Source organism: Hypoxylon trugodes, assembly GCF_022578975.1.
Source record: "Hypoxylon trugodes strain CBS 135444 unplaced genomic scaffold F4822scaffold_3, whole genome shotgun sequence".
Classification (NCBI taxonomy): Eukaryota; Fungi; Ascomycota; class Sordariomycetes; order Xylariales; family Hypoxylaceae; genus Hypoxylon; species Hypoxylon trugodes.
The window spans coordinates 1,969,023-1,989,668 of record NW_026250018.1 but is presented as its reverse complement, the minus strand read 5'-3'; the positions used below and the strand labels follow the sequence as shown (position 1 = coordinate 1,989,668).

The window sequence follows — 20,646 nt, the reverse complement described above, 5'->3', positions numbered from 1 at the left end:
GCGAAGCGGTCTGCCGCCTATCAGGTGCAGTAGCCCCGCAGCCTTACTTACTCTTAGTCTGACTTCAATAAATCCATCTTCCTCCAATAGCCAATCTAAATCACCCCAGACTATCTCGTAAATTAACAGGACACAAGTCTATAGCAAACCATGTTCACGAGCAATTATTGCTGCCACCCAGAATGTCAGCTGAGGAGCTATAGACAATTACCAGACAATCTCTACGTAAATGACCTCTTCCACAGTACTGGGTATGTCTTACGAAGAAAAACCCTCAAGTCCGAATGAAAATCCCACCCTAAGGTCGACGAAGACGTCAAACCGAGGATCGCGGGTTACAAGCGAGGGGACCACCTGTCACAGTAATGTAAGTTCTGGTTCGCTCGTTTATTCCTCGAATTCAGGTCTGCCCAACTGTAAAGTAACCCACATGAGGGCCTTGTATGGTCTCTTGTTATCCGCCGTAATTGTCCCCGCCACGCCAGCGGCCTCCCCAATATGCGCGAACCCCCTACGATCGAAATACTATACATTACCACCTAAGAAAGGGGAAGGATAACATAGGGCAGGACGAGGCGAATCCACGTTACAAGCGTAACATGACAATAGCCCGTCCACGGCCATTTACTAACCTACGTACATGGAGATAATTAGGCTGCTAGGTTAAGTGACAGATTGACGGTTAGGCTAGTTACCTGAACTACCTGGCCCGGCCATGGCACCTAAGATACCTAGGTATCTAGGGTATACGATCGAGGGGTAGGTGGACTGCAGATCTTTTGACAAGCTACCTAGTCGCTTGCTAGGGAAGAGATCTGCTTGGTAATGGACTTCTAAACATCATTATCCGAGACAGAACGTCGCATAGGTACTGAAGAACTTGGAGCCGTCACATTACCTCCATGAAACGGGTTACATACAGTAAGCAACCACGACCATGCCAAGACTTATAAAGCTTGTTGAGTATGACTGAACGTATCGGATGCATTTTCGAAGAATTCGAGATAACCAGTCGGAAAGAATGTCTAGAATGATGTGGAAGTTGTTGGCTTTCGTAGGTATGGAATTTCAAAGGCTCCGTCTTAGTTCGGAGTGAGAAGAGGAAGCGATTTAATCTTACAGCACTAAAGAATTAAATTCAGTTGAGTGTTCTTTTTTCTCTCTCTTTTCTAAAAGTTGAATCTCTAAATAGCTTACCTAACCCCCACCTAGATACCTATAGATACTTACAGAATGGTAGGCTTAGTTATACGACGCAAGTACTGTAAGGGTACCTTGCGTGGTGGATCAAGTCTACTAAGAAACAGCCCTGGAGCCTTAAAATAATCGACTTTCAGCGCATCCCTACCTAACTTCGCTGTGGCTTTGCACTCCTCTGAAACTTCTAAAGTCCCCGCTTCGAAATCCTTGATAACGACCTTTTCTTTCTTTTTTCCTTTCAGGGGTGAACTAATTGGAATAGTAAATCGACACATGTATTGGTGGAATGATGAAATGGCATAGGCTACCTAGGTAAGTCCACCTACGTAATTAACTTCCGGGCGGGTGAAAGCATTTCCCGTGTATCTTTACGTGCAATTTTTTCCTGATTTTGTTGGTGTTACTTAGGTGCGGACAATTTTACCTACCTAGGCGTTGTAGACATCAACCTGGGTGCCTAGGTAGAGGGTATGAGGAAAATCATCTTCCGATAATAGCGATTTGAGGAAAAAAAAGAGATGGGGGACAAAAAGGAAAAAAAGTCACCGATCGAAATCCTTTCGCAATAGTTTAGGCTTGTAGATTCTAATGTTAGCACCGAATGGACGGCTTCACCGTTACTTACCATACCTAGTACCCAGTCCCTCTATCTCTATCTAATGTACCTAGGTATGATGAAGCACGTCAAGTAACGTATCCCCCACTGGGACTTGTACATCGGACCACTCCATTGGAACTGAGTATTGAACGTACCTATATGCGTACATGTATGTTCTACTACATACTATAGCCTGTCTGCCCTGTATGTATCATTTTTCTCCGAAATACACAATGAAACAACACAGGGCCCCTTCTATCTAACTAAGAATAAGTTGAGCCGAAAAGAAACCAGGACAAAATAATTAGTTATTCTGGAGAAAAATGAGCTAACTAGAAAGTAAGTAAAAAAAGAGGGACTTACATGCCCACGAGCCAAGGAACAAAATCGAACGATTTGATTTTCAATTTCTCGCGCATTTCCGTGGTTAGCTTGTGCTTGTTATTCCTATTTCTCATCTACATCCCACTTCCATTACCTCACATATCTACGGACATACCTCACCCTACAGGACTATCCGAAGTCCATCCCACGAGCCTACCGAGGTCTTACCTTTCTAGCACCCTGTCCGATTCAGTGACACAAGCAAAGAAGAAGAACAAGACTACTGCGCATAGTGTGCAGATTTCAAGCCACTCCCCCTCGTCATCCCTCTTAGTATGCTGCAGATTGTTAAACGAAAGCCCTTTAATAACCGAGCTGACCTGACGGCTACTCCATTGGATGTAAAACTTACCTAGGCATTTAATTGATCTCGGCTCCCTTTTCGGTGTTTTCTTATAGATAAGAAGAAAAGAAAAAAATAAAAGTCGGAAGCAGGACAATAGAAGGCAGCGATACGAGAATACCTACATAACAAAGATAGATTATAATAGATAGAAAGACGTATAGATAGCAGGTACTAAGTAAATTAGTAAATAATTCTTCTTTTCCCCCTTCGCCCCCGGACTCAACTAAAGGTATTCTAGGCCTGAAGTCGTTAGGACTCGCCGTTCGGTCTACATGTACACCCCTACCACCCCTGTTCCTACAGTAGGTTATGTAGTCTAAAGATTGAAAATGTTCAAATCAATGTTCGCAACAAACTAAAAAACTAAAACTACAAGGTAAAAAATAAAGTAGTAAAGTACGTAGTCAAGTACCTAGGTACCTACCATGATGTGCTCCTACCCCCCGGCCCCTTCTCTCTTTTGCATGCATTAGAAGCTTACAGGGGTATACCCCTAACCCCTGTCGCCGTTCTTCTGCTTGACGCCCCTCTCCATCCAGTGTCCACTTGCCCACTACCCACTGCCCACTGACACTACCTAGGGTAGGTACCTAGGGTAAAGTACAACGAAGGTACTCCCGCTGATCTTGAAGGTTGAGGAGGACCCACTCCTACTTGCCCAAGTGCTCATTCGCTCCCCTCGATCTCGCACATCCATCTCAACTAACCTTGTCAACCTACACTACCTTGTCTCTCTACCTCGTCTACTTCGTCTACCTTGTCTACCTTGTCTTGCCTGGCCTTTGTTGTAGCAAATGGTCGAGCTTAGATTCCCCGTCATTTCTTCTTCTTTCCAACGCTCCTCCTGCTGTCTGTCTCGCTCTATGTAGTCTGCTGCCCGGCGCGCAACCCCCAAACTCCCCAAGCCGGGCCCACCCTTGTCCAATACCCATGCTCCCCTTTGTCTTTCGTCTTTCTCTCGCTCGCTCTCTTGTGTCTGCTGTTTGGCCTTGCTGCAACTGCTACATGCACATTATCGCCTCCCTCGACTAGGGGTCGGCCATGGAGGGTATCCCCTTGTTGTCAGTGTACCTCTGGAGAGTGGGTGGGGAGTACATACAACAACTCGACAGACACCCTGCTCTACATGTATGAACGGTAGTGTGTGCTCATTCATATAGAAGAGACCATCTCGACTTATATCTACTTGTCCCATTCGCTCCACCCCCATCGAACCTGTTTACTTCTTCCCATGCAGTATCAATATCCTCTTGCTTGGTGATCCATCTTTTTCCATATTAACACCTATTTACCCACGCCAGTCAACTTCCTCTTTCTTAATAGACAAGACCTTCTATACTGTGTTCGAGACCAGAGCCCAGACCGTTGTCGTCCCGATTTGCCTTATGTGCCCTTGCTAGAACGAAAATTTGTATATCACGCTTTCGTTATATTGCATAACCTAACATGACAGTCTCACTTCCGCCACAGTCCAATTCATCCAAGGACGCCCAGACAGCTCGTAAGAGGAGAAGAAGGGCCCCTGCTGGAGGAGCTGCCGATGACTGCTTTACATGCATCAAGAGGAACACTAAATGCGATAGGCGGCGACCCTACTGCTCGCAATGTCTCGAAATTGGGAATGAATGCTCCGGTTATAAGACTCAACTGACCTGGGGAGTCGGTGTGGCGAGCCGCGGGAAGCTAAGAGGACTATCACTCCCTATTGCGAAAGCACCACCAGTTGCACCTGTGGGGAAGAAGGCAGCAAGCCGGGCGCGAGCAAACACCGCAGCAGCTTCAACCCAGTGGAACGGCTCAGAAGAGGGGCCTCAAAGAGTTCACCGAGTCGATGTCGATATAAGCAGAGACCATACAGCCTCAGTTCCCGCGACTCCCTACGGAAGCTATCCAGAATACCCAAGGTTTCCACATGGCGAGACACCAACATCAGCCCCCCAAAGACCTTGGGGAGGCCTTCCAGCATATGCCGGCAACATGAGCGCCCATGACCAGTCCAGATTCCAGAAGCTGAGCGGTTCAATGGGCCATTTCCCTCTAATGGGTGAATCGCTATCGTCATCCGTAGACTCACTCAGCGACGTTGACTACACCATATCCCCTGTGGGGCAGTCTTATTCCAGAGAAGAGATCCCTTTCGTTCACAGCCCGACCCTAATGTACGATAACTATACGAGCCAGAATTCGCCTGTTCCTCAGAGCCCGGCCTCTGCGATAATGATCGACCAACGAGCTCCGACTTCATGTCCCAGCCTAGTCTACGCGCCATCGGAGCCGAGTAGCCTCAGCTCTCACCCGGAATCCTTTGAGCCCCAGATGGCTCATAGGCTGGTCGCGGATAGCGATTCTCTAAGTAAGGATCAAGCGTTCCGAAAAGCCACGGCTCGGCTCACTGACAACTCCTCGCAGGCGTCCCTGAGATGGAGCCCTACAGCACGAGCCCACATTCCGCCGGGGGTTCCCACTGGGCCTCAGCAATTTCGAGGGATGATGATGTAAACCCCCATACCGCGGAACCAAACTCAGCTGGTGTAGCTCTACCGTACGAGAGTCAGTCGATACAGGTTAGCCCCGATCTCATCGCCAAGATGCCATTCTTCATGGACTATTACGAGAATATTATGTGTCAATCCATGGTTCTTGTAGATGGCCCCAACAATCCGTACCGAGATCATATCTTGCGCTTGGCATCGGGTAGTCGAAGTCTGCAACATGCTATCTGCGCCCTATCGGCCTGCAACCTGAGGATGAAGAGAAGGCTAAGCCTTGGTCAACGCGCTAGGGACCCGGAAACTAACAGCTCTGAACGGCTCTCCGATGTGCAGTCGGACCATCATTCCTTATCGGAAGAACATCAACATCGCAACTTAGCTGTTCACCTCCTGAATCAACAACTAAACGACCCCTCAAAATCATGCCATGATTCCGTTTTGGCTACTATCCTACTTCTCTGCCACTACCGCATGGTTGAGTCTGGAGTTGCGAAATTCCATACACAATTTGCTGGAGTGAAGAAGATATTGAGTATGCGAGGTTCAGCCCCCTATCAAGGGTCGAGTGAGTCTTCTTGGATGGAGGCTATATTCACCTACTTCGACTCCATTTCAGCGAGCATCAACGATCGCGAGGCGCAGCTTAACCACACATTCTATGGACTTCCGCCAGACGCTAATCTACTACCACCGGGGGCCGAGAACCTAGTTGGCTGTGATAGAGAGCTTTTCAAGACGATTAGCAAGCTTGGCCGTCTTAACCTCTTATCGCAGCACTTGCCTGTCCAAAATGTTCTTACTACGCCGACCGGGCGCGTTGGAACACCATCGGCCACTTCTCCTATTGGCTCCCCGCTAGGCCATTCATTCAAGCACCCAGGTCCATCAATCGGCGATTTCTTCAGCATAAATCACCACCGCTATGATGGCAACGGGTTTGCTTCGCAACTTGACGATGAAGAGATTTTAGCTACGGGGCTCTGTTCCTCACCACAATACGATGAACACCGCTCAACCTTCTGGCGCGAGTGGAGGGATGCACGCATGGCTCTTCAGAATTGGGAATTCGACCCTCAACGAGTGGCTGCTTCCCTACCCAACTCAGCGACACAATCCCAAATTCGCGACCTACATTCGCTCTCCGAGGCCTTCCGCTATGCAGCTCTCCTCTACACCGAGCGTTTGGCTTCGCCCAATGTGCCTTCAAGCAATAACAACTTCCGTAATCTAGTCAGCCAGGTTGTTTACTACGCCACCTCACTTGAGGCTGGTAGCAGCGCTGAGAAGTTCTTGCTCTGGCCGCTTTTCGTCGCAGGCAGCGAATGTGTTAATGAGCTCCAACAGAACATTATACGCAACAAGGTTCGCGAAATCATGTCCCGTTCTGGTTACATGAACAACCTAGCGGCAATCGAGGTTCTGGAGCGGCTCTGGGCTGGCGAATATTACGAACCCCCTGCAACTCCTGGGGGCAAGCTAGGCTTGAGGCGCGGTTGTTTCAACTGGACCAAGTGCATTGGCGGTCCTGGAGTTGAAGTAGAGTGGATTATGTTTTGAACATAACACCATCACTGATATGCACATATTCTATAAAAGGAGTAACAAGTGTGAATATGATGGAACTGGAATACATAGGGATCATAGAGGTTTATACCCTTTTCTACCCCTTTCACTTCTACTATATATTTTTAGCTCACCCATTTTTGTCGAGTTTTGGATGCTTTTTTCTTTTTATATATTTCCCCCTCTTGTCACAATTGTACTATTATATACACCGCATGTTGATATCCCCCCTGGCTTATGGTTTTACGGCGGATACGAATGAGAACTGGTTACGGATTTTTGCTTTGAATATTGGGATGACTCTATCAGATAAGGGGAAATGTCGGCTAGGATAATCGTTTAGAGGCGAACTTGGAGATGTAAGAAGGGTTTTACGATTTTCAGTTGTGGTTGTAGGAACTAGCTAGCTACGAAGTAGCATATGACATTGCACGCCAGATATGAAGAGAGACATACATAGCGAATGACGAGACATGCAGAAAAGAAGAACAGAGCACATTTCCCATAATTAACACGGTTCGTTACTTTGGTCTCGTGATTTCTAACATACACCCGCGGCGTATCCCTTTACACTACACCCTCACCGGGTTTGGGGGTGCATGTGAGCAACTGTCAGCACGCAAAGGAGATCTCCCGACGGCCGACGTCACGCCAATAGCGCCTCATACTGCCCCCCGTACGGTAGACGTACTAGGCTTAGCACCTTTAGTAATGGCATATCGAGCTATACGATATAGAGACTAGACTAGAGGTCGTTACCATACACATCACACACACCTTGAACCATACGCCTCCACCATCACCCAATAACCGCTGGGTCAAGCGAGCGGGAAGGAATCAAGTCCACTCCCCCCTTCTCTATACTATAGAACATAGTTCTTACTCCCGCCCTCCATCGTTAGTAAATACCGTTCCGTAATGGAGGGAGGTATGTTAGGTAGTAGGTTTGCTAGGCACAGCCACATCTACATCTACATCTACTATTCACCAAGGTTCATTACCGTCCATCGACCGGTAGATAACCTACCCGGCCTATGCCTTGCCTCATAATAGCTAGCTGGATGATACCCCAACTAGAACAAGCGAATGCGAAAATTTGGGGGTGCTAGTTGGAGAACTCCCCCCTTGAAGCAAACCTAGGGGATCGAACCATCAACATAAATCTATGGCCTAGCTCCAAATTGCGATATCAACCTAATGATTTCTATAGACATTTCTAGATACCTGAATAGTTATAGTTATAAGTATACGTACGTCACAGGAAGTTCGTAACGGGCAACTTGTAATCGAAAATCGTGTCTTTCTAAACCTTCCTACCTTCTTCGTTTCCTACCTACCTCCGCCTCGTTCGTGTTGAGTTCGTTGGAAAAACCCCCACCCCCCACACTCTTGTATCCTAAATAGGGAGGAAGAAAGAAGGAAAGGAAGAACTATTGCCAACAATCCAGCCCGGTCCAGCCCCCTGCGTTTTTTTTTTTTTTCTGCTGGTGTAATAAGAAAAGTCCCTCCCTTCTACCTAACCTTCTTGGCTTACATCCCGTCGCGCACGCAAGATTTCAGGGTCCCCGAGGGACCAAAAACAATTTCGTTACGTACGTAATAAGATTTGGGGAAGCGGGATGAAATGTATGAGGAGAATTAAGCGATGAGGGACAGCATGAAGAAAAACGAGGGATGAAAGGGGGCAGAAAGTTACCAGAAGGTACCGAAGCTGACATCTTGTTGCATGATGCGCCCTATCGACCTACTTAGACCTGCTAATCTAATCTATCCAGCTACTGTAGTTAGCTAGGCAGCTGTCAGTGATAGCCTAAGCCAAGAAGTTGCACCACATAATTTACGTACATATATATACATATACATATCTCATACAATACTTACAAAGATGCAAAGTACCTAGTTAATGTTGAGTAGGTAGATAGGCCCTGGGAGGTTTTGTACATATCTCAATGGCCTGTTTTTTCATCTTTTTACTTTCTCTTTTCTCCTTAGCTGCTTTCCTGTCTCCCTCCTTCGGAATGGATCGAGTTCGACGGCAAGGGCAGAAGTTTGGTTCACCCACTCACCTTTCGTCCCACTACTCCCTAAGCCGGCCGGCAACCACCACACCCGACATCTAGAATGATCGTCGCTGCACAGCTTAGCTGTACGGTTAGGTAGGTAGATATGCCAGATACCTACCTGTCTAGGTACCTTTGTAGAGATGCCATTCTCACCTTTCGCCGGTCACCGTTGCTCGGTATGTCATTGAAAAAAAGAGGGCCCCACCAGAGGATGGGTGGCGGATCTACTGTAGCTATAACACTAGCTACGGTAGATACTCGCAAGCTCGCATATTCCCCTTTGGTTCACCCACTGATTTACCGCATATGGTCGGCCTTTTTTGACAGCTTTTTTTCTCTCATTCACTTACTGAGCTGCGAGGAAGGTCGTCTGACCAACACACCGAGCAGCCTTCCCGGCAACCCGAGCCTGCTGGTTGGCGAATTTGGCCTCAGCTCTTGCTGCTAGGAAATTACTGTTGACAGCACGAACTGCAAGGGAGAACATCCGGCGCGCTCCGGAAGAGGGGAAATCTAGATGTGATTGTCATAGTATGTAGATCGTATGGCGAACATAGACCTATTCTTCTGGCAGGGGGGGGTCAACCGAACCAGACCTCTCTGCTACGGTCCACTAGGTCGATCAATTGAGAAACCAGTTCATAAGCTTTAGGACTAATTCATTGGCCGTGACCTACTCCGGTATCCGAGATCTTCCGCCGGCGCGACATCGACATTGAGCAAGGCTCTAAAGCTAGAGGAGCCACCTTCGCTGGCGCTTCGATGATGTGAGTATGTAGGTAGATGGACAGACATCCCGCGCAGGTAGGATGCGTAGTATGCAAACGTACGGCGATGATAGGGTAGCGATGGTGTTGGGCGCCCCCCCCAATAATTGATTTTAGCTTCTTCTTCGCGGGTTCTAGTAGCGAACGCCAGATCTACTAGCCAGGGGCCCATTTTGGGGGAGTAGTTCCGTGATTCGAGACTCAGGTCGAGAGAAGGGAGTGTTCGGGGATCATTCCTCATCTATAACTAACTTGCGCCCTGTTATGCGACTCTACGCGCATCAGGCCGGCCATTGCGTCAATGTCGCGGGCTTGGCCGCATCGGCGGGTTCCAGAAGCTCACATGGCTGCCGATTGGTGGTGGCCGGGCCCTGCCTAGTATTCCTCTCGGATCACGAAAGCCTACTGGACCAGGGGGGGGAGTTCGGCGATCGATCAGAGGGTGTTGGGGGTGGGGTATAAACTACCTAGTAGTTGAGAAGTGTTTTATTGAAGTAACTTAAGCGTTGACAACACGGCAAGGAACTGGAGATTCTCGTATCCGTGTGGTGAAGAGCCGTACCCATTATGCAAGTATCGTAACATGGTTAGGGGTGTGGGATCTTTGGAATCATCTCGGGACTTGAGAATTCGGTTACAATTCCTCGTAGAGAGATGCAACATCGTGTCTCAGCGAACAAGATAGCGCGCATTGACCCTCCAATTTCATTTTCTCGTGATTGGAGTTTTAAGTCGACTAGAGATAGGAAAGATTCTAGAAAGCGGGCCATGTCGCCATGTCAAGCTCATAGGCGCCTTTGATAAATAGGTACTTACGCAAGACTTCCCCAGCTCGTACGGCAGATGTTCGTAACAAGGTCCAACTACGACCTATTCATAAACGCCAAGACCGGCAGGCATACGTCGGGTTTGCCAAGATATCGCCGCGAAAGGCTTTCCTTTCTTTGCCTCGTACCGACTCACCCTAGGAAGAGGAAATGGAAATGGCTGGTAGTCTATTCGTTCCCGAAATGTTGGCGAAATTCCAACAGAATGGTAGAATAATGCGAAAGAAGATTCTAAGATTCTAAGATTCACCATTTGGGGCACTTGTCTCGATTGATTTGGAGAAATGAAAATGCCAAGACACTAAGACATATTACACGTGAAGATAAGAGGAGATAAGATAGGTAGAGTTCAAATTCTTATCGTTAGGTGAAGCAAGAAATTTTAGCGGGTCTTGAATAATTTACACTGTTAAAAGTTGTATACAGAAAGAATCTGAAAGTCAAGAATTGAGGCACATTGCGATCTTGAAAACGTCAAACTTACACAGAAGATAAACAGAACAAACCCTAATCAATTACAGGGAAGTCCGACGAGAAAATGGGTCGGGAACTCCAAAAGCGCAAGCGGCGCTCCTCTCGCCCCGCCATTCGACAACCTTCATCGTCGATGAAAACGAAGCGCTTGTTGAACCCGCGAGGAAATGATCTTGTGGCTAAGAACTGGTAGGCCTTTTATTCATAAGTTTTTGCACGCTAGGAACGGAATATATGCTAAATAGAATTGGCACCACAGGAACAAAACCGAAACTACATCACAAAACTATCGCCGTCTGGGCCTCGTAGCCCGCCTGAAAGCCCCGACCGGTGGTATAGAGCCTACAGCAGCTTCGCGACAACAGAAGAGCCGACCGACAAAACCTGCCGACCCATTCGCTATCGCCCAACCCACAGGTGCCGTATTTAGCGAAGCACGTGTCGAGCGGGACGAGAATGGACGTATTATTCGTGTGCTAGATGGATTTTCGAAGAGAAGAGATAATCCACTAAACGATCCTCTCAATGATCTTGAATCTGGTTCTGACGAAGACGAAGAAGATGAAGAGGAGGCCGAAGAATGGGGTGGTATCGAAGAGACAGGTGCTGACACTGGAATTTTCTCACAACTTGAGTCTGAAGCCAACCGGCCTGTAATCAAGAAAGTGCGGACTCAGAGCAAGAGGGAAATTGAGTGGTTACAAGGTCTCGTGGACAAATACGGTGATGATACAAAAGCTATGGCAAGAGACCGCAAGTTAAATCCTATGCAACAGACCGAGGCCGATATTTCGAAGAGGATACGGAAGTGGAAAGGCACTTCGGCTTAAGAAGGAGAAAGGGGGCTCCTTGGGGTGGTGGTAGGTTTTGACACAAAAGTGCATTGCAAGGCGTTATGGATTCTAGTATTTTGCTAGCTACGAAGCTAGGTTTACGTACTACTCGGCATATACATTCTTGAAGAACATTAGCTTTAGTTCTCACATTGTTGTGTCGTCTATTTTGAATCTAAATGCATAATAGTTCATCAGTGTCTCGAAAACAGGTCAAAACTCCTCAATAATACGTTAGACCATAATGTCCATATACAATCTCCAATGCAGGAGATATTTGCATGCCATAAACTAGAAACAGAATACACAATCGCAATAATCGCCGGGCACTATCCTGGTATCTCTCAGTGCCATAAAAGAGCATAAGTTTATCCGGAACACCGATATCACCGTCGTGAAGTAAGATTTTTATACTGGCCCGCCAACACATTTCACTCTGCTTTCCGAACGATCTTCTTTCCACGCACGTGCTCACTCATTCACTCCTTCTTTCATATATATGCCTTTGTAGGTCGGATCAAAAACTCTCAAGCTGCTCTTTCTCTTGCTATCGTTCCATCCATCACCTTTCTAGCAAACCGAAAAATGAAAGCAAGTAACCTCCATTACGCAATACGCCAAATACCAGGGAAAACAAGACGACGGAAATGCTTTATTTGTATCAGTGCAGCGTGCGGTCGTAATTTGCACTTGGGAATTGCACGGGTCTGTCGTCGTCGTAGTCTTCTGCGGCGGGCGGGGCGTAGATATGCGGACGCGAGCTTTGCGAGGCATACGGGTCGCCGTAGGGGTCAGCGGTAAGTGCTGGGGAGTGGCTATGCGTGCGGTATGCGTTGTCGAATGGGTTCTCGTGCGGCGGTGGGGATGTGCTGTGTGGCCTGTACGCAGTATCGTCGCCAAATCGGCTTCCACCGTACGAATCGGGGTCATAAGGCCCCTCGTTGACGTGGTGATCGTCGTGGTGATCATCCATTTGCACCGGTGCGTACGCTTCTTCGTCGTGAGGCGCCATCGAGAAGGCGGCCTTATCGGGATCGATGTTCTCGTTACCGCCTAGGTTCTCGTAGCCGGGGAGCGTATCGGTGCGTTGGTAGTACCGTAGTGTGTACACGCTGACAGCTGTTGTGGCCGCCCAGGCGAGGCTATTTGGAGTGTTAGTGGGACTTATGATATCACAAGATTGGTCCGGTTCTTACGTTTCAAAGAAGGCGATTCCGACAATGGCCTTGCTCACAGCACAGCCTTGTCCGCATGAGTTGGCGGTATTGTATGCTGCTTGGCTAGCAAAACCAGATAGCCAGAATATGGTGAATACGGTATCGACGACGACCATCGCATGTGGTTGGGCGATCTTTCTCGTTCGTTCGAATCGCGGTGACATAGCTAGGTAAATCCATGCTGGGATAGATAAGAAACACTGTTATGAAGTTGCCATGTTAGTTACCGCTAGACTTATCAAGGGGGGATTTTGACGTACCAAACCAAACGGCCACCCATTGTTACCGTTAATTTTCGAGTCGTCGGCTCTAAATAATACGATTTCGAGGATAAATATTACGACAGCCAGTACACCTTGAAAGATGTGTAGACCAAGTTTGGTGTTGGGCACCTTGTTGGCATCGACGTCTAGTTTCTCGAACAATGCCATTCTTAACTGTTACACTAGAGAAGCTGTTGGTGGACTCGAAGTTAATAATGACGATGCTGGAGAAAAAGAGGTTTACGCTGGCAAAGTTACTAACCGCCTGGGATTGAATTTACCTGAATAGTGCGACAGCTGTGCGGAAACAGCCAAGCAGGCTGCGTGGAAAATTTAGGGGCGGTCTTGCGGCTGACGATGTTTAGACGCAACTATGACAGGGCTGCAAAGTTTCAACTTGGGGTATATCCCTGTTCGGATGAGATGTTCGCGACAAGACTTCAAGAGTCGTTACTTTTATTGGTCGTCGATGATTATTCAAATTCTATTCAACGAGAAAATAAGAAGACTAAGAAAGTCAATTGCGTCTTAACATAGAGATATGGATATGAATGTTTTTGTGTTTTTGGTTTTTGCATAACTCGTAGGAAGGGTTACGTACTAGCTGACATCCAAATGACCCTCGGGGCTGATTTCAGTATCGATTGCGCGTAATGTCATTGGAGAGGACCCAGGATAGCGTTCTATTTTAAGCTGAGCCACAGTTGACTGGGGAACCGGACTATGCTATTCATTTTTATTCAGTGCGAATATCGCAGCTTGTCAACCCATTAGCGCAAAAACACTGCCATTGGCGCCACTTAGGCTTGTGTAATACAGCGTACTAAGCCACTATCTTCCCGCCAGACCTTGCTAATTAGCGTCTTCGCAACAGGCCAGTGGGCGGCTGAAGAAACTAAACCCAGTCAATGCAGATACGCCGTCATGTTTTGTCAGAAACTTGTCCAATCTCAGACCACCTTGTGATAAGACGAGTTGGATACTTCATTTATTCATTCCGCAACAACCGCAAGAAACGATGGAGTACTATGATGATACTTAATAGTACTTACAGGCTCTAAAATGCATATAAAATCCCTCAGTGTGTCCTCAAAAGAAATCATGGTTACCATGCTTGGTTTGTCTCAGTCTACCCGAATACCATCGCCCTTGTTCCCGCTTTCAGTCGTGGACATAAGCCACTTACATGCAAAGCCTTCACTCAGATGACCGAACATTCCCTCATATTCCATGCGTTATCATGAGCACAGTTTATGGATACTCGGCACCTACAATACACGTGGGCTACCTCATTGTGTACTGCCACCTTCGTATACACTTTGGCCCTTGTGAAATATGACGTCAGTTGGAATATCTCACAGCCAGTATAGCGATTCCTTCCGTATAGACTATTTGGGTCGCTGTTTCCCCATGTTTGACCCGCTACTGCCCCGAACCGAAACCAACAACTTTCGACGGGGCAGCACCGGACTTGCCAAAATGCAGAACCGGAGACTCGGACATCTAAAAGTTTATTATAACCCCGGAAGGTAATGAAATTCTTAGTGAGTTCGGAAAATGCATCTATCATTGCTTCCTAGGTCCACACCTAGGAAATCTCGCCACTGTCTGGAGAAATTAATTGTCCGAGTTTTAGTTTCTTTGCTTACCTAGGTAACTAAAGAAATGTTTCGAATGTCTATTCTCAAAGACTCTTATACAAAGTTTTGAGGATTGTATACACTTGTATAATTAAAGAAGCTTAATGAAAAGGCGCACACTTACCTCTAGGCACTTGCCGAAAATCGGATTAGGTATCCTAATAAGTGGTTAGCGTGCCGTCACCCCTCAGCTTAACCCCGGAATAAGAAATCGTCATTTTTAAACCCGTGTCAGATTTCGCTATCTGCATTTTTTGAGTGCTAAATAAGAATCTCACCGTCTTTTTTCTCACTATTTTACCTTCGTCTCACTAGTGATAAGAGCATTCGTATAAATGAGGATTGTTGACGACTTCGCAGGAGTAAGCATTGCTGGTATGACGTCTGAGAATATTTCCGCTGAGTCTGACTCGCCAGTCCCAGCGAACGGGAGCTCACGCGAGCAGAGCGATGAAACAACACCGCTGTTAAATGATCAGAATAAACCCGTTGTTTTGAGTGAGGAGGCCCCGTCGATTCGCAATGACGATGAGCAAGTTGTTATCGTTGAGGAGGTGAAAGGGTTCAAATTATGGCTTATTCTCTTCACTTGTTGGATTGGTGTGTTCCTCGGCGCTATCGACTCGACTATTATCGCCACATTATCGGCACCTATCGCTAGCGAGTTCCATTCCCTCAGCCTGCTATCATGGCTTGCGACTGCTTATTTAATATCGAATGCCGCATGCCAGCCCATTTCCGGGAGGCTGACGGATATCTTTGGACGAGGACCCGGTCTTGTATTCAGTAATGTTTTCTTTGCTGCGGGGAACCTCATTTGCGGCCTCGCACAGGACGTGGATGCCATGATCCTGGGACGAGTCGTCGCTGGCATTGGAGGTGGCGGGCTTATGTCCATTAGTACCTTCGTAGGTACCGATCTCGTCCCCCTGCGAAATCGAGGGGTTATCCAGGGGATTGGAAATATCTGCTACGGACTTGGAGCAATGCTTGGTGGTGTCTTCGGTGGTCTAATCAACGACAACTCTTCTTGGGGGTGGCGATTGGCATTCCTAGTTCAAGTACCTCCAATTTTGGTTTCTGCTGTCCTCGCCGCTTATCTCATTCGGATACCGCCCAAAGTTTCCGAGAAATCGTACCTAGCTCGCATAGACTTCACCGGCTCTTTCTCGCTCATTGTATTCCTCGTACTTCTCCTACTTGGTCTTAATTCGGGGGGCAACATAGTACCGTGGATTCACCCTCTACCGCTGACCACACTACCGCTATCGTTAGCGGCATTTATTGCTTTCATTATCTGGGAGTCCCGCGCCAAGCAACCAGTCATCCCAGTGCGTTTGCTATTGGACCGAACAGTGTTCGCGGCTTGTATGACAAACTTGCTTTGCTGCATGGTAAACATTATAGCCCTATATTACGTCCCCGTTTACATGCAGTCGCGTGGCAGTTCCGCTACGGACTCTGGGTCGGTAATCGCGGTCGCATCGATCGGTATCTGTTTTAGCTCAGTCGGCAGTGGACTTGTGATGAGGAAAACCGGACGTTATGGTAAGCCCCCGCTCCGGAAACTCGAAGCTCCGACCTCTTGACCGCATATACTAACTATAAAGCAGTAAGTGGTTAATACCTATTCCATAAACTCGACCTTATTGCGAGTTATTGCCTTTTTGGGACAGCTGCACATTGAACAACTCAGAGAGTCGTTCCGCCTTTCCAAATCGAGTCATCTACAGTAAGCAATACCCAAGGATTGCAGGAGACTAACCCTAGAGTAGGTGACCCTTGGTGTTTTTGCCGTGTCGCTCCAACTCGCCTCTTCCATCATTCTCACGACCGCCAACGAAAACACTCCGAAGTGGCCTCTTATGATCGCATTCCTGCTGCTCAGTTCAGGCCAAGGCGCTATGCTTACTGTCACTCTCTTGGCATGTTTAGCAGCCGTGGACCACTCTCATCAGGCAACGGTTACATCTGCGACATACGCATTTCGGTCTGTCGGCGGAACGGTGGGTCTCACGATCGCATCGGCTATTTATCAGAACGTGCTCAAGACTGAGCTATGGGAGAGGTTTGGCGACCTCCCCGGCGCCGCGGATGAGATCCACAGAATTCGAGACGACCTGGACGAATTGAAGCATCTCCCCGGTGGTTGGTATGATGGTGTCATCGCCTCTTTCATGGAAGCTTTTAGGAGCGTGTGGTTTGCGATGGTCGGCTTGTCGCTTCTAGCGCTCATCAGCGTCTCCTTGATGAAGCAACACAAGCTACACTCGACTTTGGCTCGCAATGAAAGGGACTAACGTATTGGATATCTAGAGGTATATGCTCCCACCCTAAGTACCTAGGTACCTAGGTATGTATGTCGGTGGCAGCTGTCTTTGTATTGATGTATAGCGAGGCGAGACGGTGGGAAGTGAGTAGATATCAACACTGATGTTACACATAGCGGGAGTTTCAACAATTTAAAAATTAGACTGGTACTAAATTCAGGTAAAAGGGAAAAATACATGAAAACATCATGGAAAACAATATGCGTTTCCTCCGATTATACCACGACTACTCGTCGTTTCTCCCTTATATTCAACCCTTTGAGTCAGATCTTATTGAGTCCTCATATTGCCTCCTCTGTCGACACCCTATCCCCCCTTCCACCCGATGTTCGCAGAACAAGCCTGTAACATAATTATCGGGGAGTTCAAGGAGAGTTGTTCATTCAGACTATCGATTCGCAATATCACATGCCGCTATCGGAGTCTGGCAGGTTCGAGAGGAAAGTGACGAGCACAGCAAAGAAAGCAGTAATGCCAACGAGCAAATGTGCAGTGCGATTCTCGAAGGTCGCCATAACGATAGAAAAGCACACCGAAGAAGCAGCGGTAATAGCGAGTTTCTGGCCGCGTGACAACTGAGATAAAGGGGAGAGTTAGTGATTTACGCTTTCGAGCAAGGAATTTGGGGGAAGGGAGCGATCAAACGGGTATGGGATAACACGTACATCAATCCTAAGGTATAGTACCGACACTGGTATGATCAATAAAGCGAGGTTGCCTAATACGAGGAAGGTCTTGACGAATAGTTTTACGGGCCGTAGGCTGTAGGTCGGCCGTACACCATCCGCCGAAGAGGTGGGCGAAGACTTGTTACGACCTATGCAGCAGATATGCCTCAGGATGTTCTGTTTAATGATATATCTTGTTATTATATGTGGCCACAAATACGAGGTATAAGGATAAGGGGTCAATTGTGCGCACCTGGACCCATCGCGAGTTCGTATAGAATAGTGTCTCGAAACGCTGAAATACGTAATCCGGCTCGAAATTGAGGAAATCGTCTATATAACGCATGAAGGCACGTGCTTTATTATCCAAATGTTCGAAGATTTGCGCATCGTTGAAATGAGCCTCTTGCACACGTCGAGAGACCTTAGCGAATTTCTTGTTTTCGTATTGCATGTGAAGTAACTGGACTGATGCGAATTATCTGGTTAGCGTTGACCGAAAACATTGATTCACTAATTAAGTATTAAAAGACTTACAGTATTCCCTCTGAAGATTCCCTGAGCTTATAATTAGATTCTCCCTCTCCGCCTCACGATTCGTTTGGTCGGGACTTAGTTTGGTAGGAAGATGTCCAGCCCCTTGAAGACATCGAGCTATGAATTGATCTTTATCAAAAGGAAGGGACCTCAGTTGATTTCCATTGGCTTCGTCATCCTCAAAGTCCAATTCGTCTAGTTTATCCTCAATACAGTGGATCCTCAACTCATAGAAGGTGAGTGTCCGGTGAATTAACGAGGTAAAGCCGCGGTGGCAATTGAAGTCAGGCAAATACATCTGCGTTGCTGCTATGGATGGCCAGCCCCTCGGCGAGTTGTTCCCTTGAAGCATAGACATTAGACATAGTGCCTTGTAAATACTTGGGTTTGGAATGCGCTAACTTACTGACATCTTCGTCAGTAAAGAACTCGTCGGTTTTGGCGCCGACCTTTCTTCGAGCTAGATCGTATGCACCAATCAATACAACTAATAATGAATACGAATCATAAAGTCACAGCTTACCTTCCTCAACTTTATCGAGCATCTTCGAGTAAGTGGGCTGTTGTGTTGTAGTAGTAGTTGGGGTTGGTGTAGCAATGCTGTTTCTGTTGTGTGACTGGACACAGGCATCTAGCCGAACTGTGGTAGACGAACCCGCCATAGCGAATTAAGGTGGCTCATTCCTGATGAATCTCTTTTTCATATTAGGCATCATGAAGTCAACCTCCTATACTTATATGCGCGGAAGGCTCGAGGTTCCACACCTGAGGCTCCGTGACACATCACCGCTTTAGTTGTCGACACAATTGCTGGCGAGAAGATACAGTTCGACAAGAGTTCGAAATATGCTTCAATGCCCGAATTGGCCCCCATGGAGGTCGAAAAGATGGCCGGCATCAAGAGGTGGGTGTAGTGCGATTTGACCTGACGAGAGGAATCGTAATGCCGTATATTTAAATCCAGAGACATCATGAGGCGGTGAGGGCAGAAGGACAATCGGTGAAAACATCTAGAGTATGCTTGCAGCATTTACTTACTTAAAAAAGAGGCTCGGCCCTTAGTGTGTAAGGATTATTGGGGGTCATGTCCAATAATATCCCTCACGACGTCTAAAGGTGTTCACTACTTCACAACCAACATCTACTAAATCTGGCAAATTATCAGCCGATGATGACTCGCAGAAGGTCATAAGGCCCAGATATACAGCCTCATAAAAGTAACATTGGCATCGTGTCAAGTTGAAGACTCCGTGGTGAAGGAGCCTGGGGTTGCTTAGGATGTTTGCTACTCTCTCATGGCGTTGGGCATCATCAACTATCCTCCCACAGATGGGTTTCATAAAACGAGGCTGAGTATATCAACAGTTGACCGCTTATCTACCTACCTAGGTAGATATAAAAACAGGAAGCAGAAGGCCGAGATAGAAAATCCTTCTCGTGAGGACTAACACAATTCTTTCAGAACCCCCTCGACGTAGGCCTCAGTTCAGATATACACCTCGATTATTAATACATTTCGCGAGTATTAAGGATAATTACGATGACAGGCAGGATTTAAAGGGGTAGACTCGTTCTAATGATGATAATAAGTTGTAGGATGACGACTCCATCGTGCAGTGAGAGAATACCCCGCGTGGACTAAGCAGTTTGACTTGCATTAGGGGGGCCGATCCCGCGGCGGGTAGTCAAATGCAACGTGGCTCGTAGAGGGCGACCTTGAGAATCATCTCGAGTATCTATCATAATGATTATCTACAACTCAGAGAGGGAGGGATTCCTATATGGTTCGTACCAATGTTCCATCGACCGAGCGGCTTCAAGAAACGACCAACTTGATCTTCGAGTAAGAATGACTCGATCTAACGTATTAGAAGCCAATTCAAAGGGTGGTATGGAGGCTTATTATAGTGTTTGCTTAAAAGTAAACGTCCTATACCGTCTGGGTAAGTGCAGTGCGTATCTACCTACCCATGCACCTTAGTAGGCACGATTTGAAGATGAACGGCAATAACTCCGAGTCCTTTAGTAGAATACTCCGATAGTCAACAGTAGGAATATAACTAAAAGCCCGGACTGTAGCGTTCAATTTATAGCAGGGATGCGAACGTTATATGATTTTACCTACCCAAGTACCTAGGTAGGTATGTCTTAGTATCGTGTTAGGTGCTGCACCCATATCACTGACCAATGGCACAGTCAGGGAAATTAGACGGCCAAGTATATATCTCGTGTAAGTGTTAATGTAGCAAGCAGAGATAGCAAGTAAAATACTATTATATGTTTGAGAGATATGTACTTCTTACTGGGTGGTCTCGGTAGGATGGCCCAAATTAACCAAAAATAGACAGGTGGAGGGTCACTAAATAGGGGGTACTGACCACGAAATGGAAATGCATCGCCCAGAAAAGCAGTTTCTTGCGACAAGACTTCTTTAACTTCCACAC

At 47.2% G+C, this 20,646-nt stretch overlaps 5 protein-coding genes across 5 annotated transcripts; 3 read left to right on the top strand and 2 right to left on the bottom strand.

The window, feature by feature from the left end:
- Window positions 1-3,537: 3,537 nt before the first annotated feature.
- F4822DRAFT_172153 (fungal-specific transcription factor domain-containing protein) lies at window positions 3,538-7,130 on the top strand. Its single transcript, XM_051453306.1, has 2 exons — window positions 3,538-4,881; window positions 4,938-7,130. Exons 1-2 carry the CDS (start codon window positions 3,975-3,977, stop codon window positions 6,575-6,577), a joined length of 2,547 nt encoding a protein of 848 aa, XP_051316858.1. The 5' UTR covers window positions 3,538-3,974; the 3' UTR covers window positions 6,578-7,130.
- Window positions 7,131-10,778: 3,648 nt separating this feature from the next.
- Window positions 10,779-11,544, top strand: F4822DRAFT_426936 (ribosome biogenesis protein Nop16; the record flags this gene model as incomplete). The annotated part of the gene is made up of 2 exons (XM_051460654.1): window positions 10,779-10,903; window positions 10,974-11,544. 2 exons carry the CDS (start codon window positions 10,779-10,781, stop codon window positions 11,542-11,544), a joined length of 696 nt encoding a protein of 231 aa, XP_051316857.1.
- A 664-nt stretch (window positions 11,545-12,208) lies between these two features.
- Window positions 12,209-13,195, bottom strand: F4822DRAFT_426935 (uncharacterized protein; the record flags this gene model as incomplete). The annotated part of the gene is made up of 3 exons (XM_051460653.1): window positions 12,209-12,689; window positions 12,744-12,964; window positions 13,025-13,195. 3 exons carry the CDS (start codon window positions 13,193-13,195, stop codon window positions 12,209-12,211), a joined length of 873 nt encoding a protein of 290 aa, XP_051316856.1.
- Window positions 13,196-15,002: 1,807 nt separating this feature from the next.
- On the top strand, window positions 15,003-17,484 carry F4822DRAFT_442220 (MFS general substrate transporter; the record flags this gene model as incomplete). Its single annotated transcript, XM_051462971.1, has 3 exons — window positions 15,003-16,215; window positions 16,285-16,322; window positions 16,443-17,484. The coding sequence occupies 3 exons, from the start codon at window positions 15,003-15,005 to the stop codon at window positions 16,965-16,967; spliced, it is 1,776 nt and encodes a 591-aa protein (XP_051316855.1). The 3' UTR covers window positions 16,968-17,484.
- On the bottom strand, window positions 16,867-18,928 carry F4822DRAFT_442216 (uncharacterized protein). The gene is made up of 6 exons (XM_051462970.1): window positions 18,726-18,928; window positions 18,609-18,662; window positions 18,203-18,544; window positions 17,919-18,133; window positions 17,663-17,842; window positions 16,867-17,572 (listed from the first exon to the last, which is right to left on the bottom strand). Exons 1-6 carry the CDS (start codon window positions 18,862-18,864, stop codon window positions 17,402-17,404), a joined length of 1,101 nt encoding a protein of 366 aa, XP_051316854.1. The 5' UTR covers window positions 18,865-18,928; the 3' UTR covers window positions 16,867-17,401.
- Between the last annotated feature and the right edge of the window lie 1,718 nt (window positions 18,929-20,646).

Excerpts from the sequence above, each read along its gene's own strand:
- F4822DRAFT_172153 (XM_051453306.1), top strand. The coding sequence starts at position 3,975 with ATGACAGTCTCACTTCCGCCACAGTCCAATTCATCCAAGGACGCCCAG. Across the intron at positions 4,882-4,937 it reads CGCGGATAGCGATTCTCTAA|GCGTCCCTGAGATGGAGCCC; the intron begins GTAAGGATCAAG and ends AACTCCTCGCAG.
- F4822DRAFT_442216 (XM_051462970.1), bottom strand. The coding sequence starts at position 18,864 with ATGGCGGGTTCGTCTACCACAGTTCGGCTAGATGCCTGTGTCCAGTCA. Across the intron at positions 17,843-17,918 it reads CGAACTCGCGATGGGTCCAG|AACATCCTGAGGCATATCTG; the intron begins GTGCGCACAATT and ends ATCATTAAACAG. Across the intron at positions 17,573-17,662 it reads TACTATACCTTAGGATTGAT|TTGTCACGCGGCCAGAAACT; the intron begins GTACGTGTTATC and ends CCTTTATCTCAG.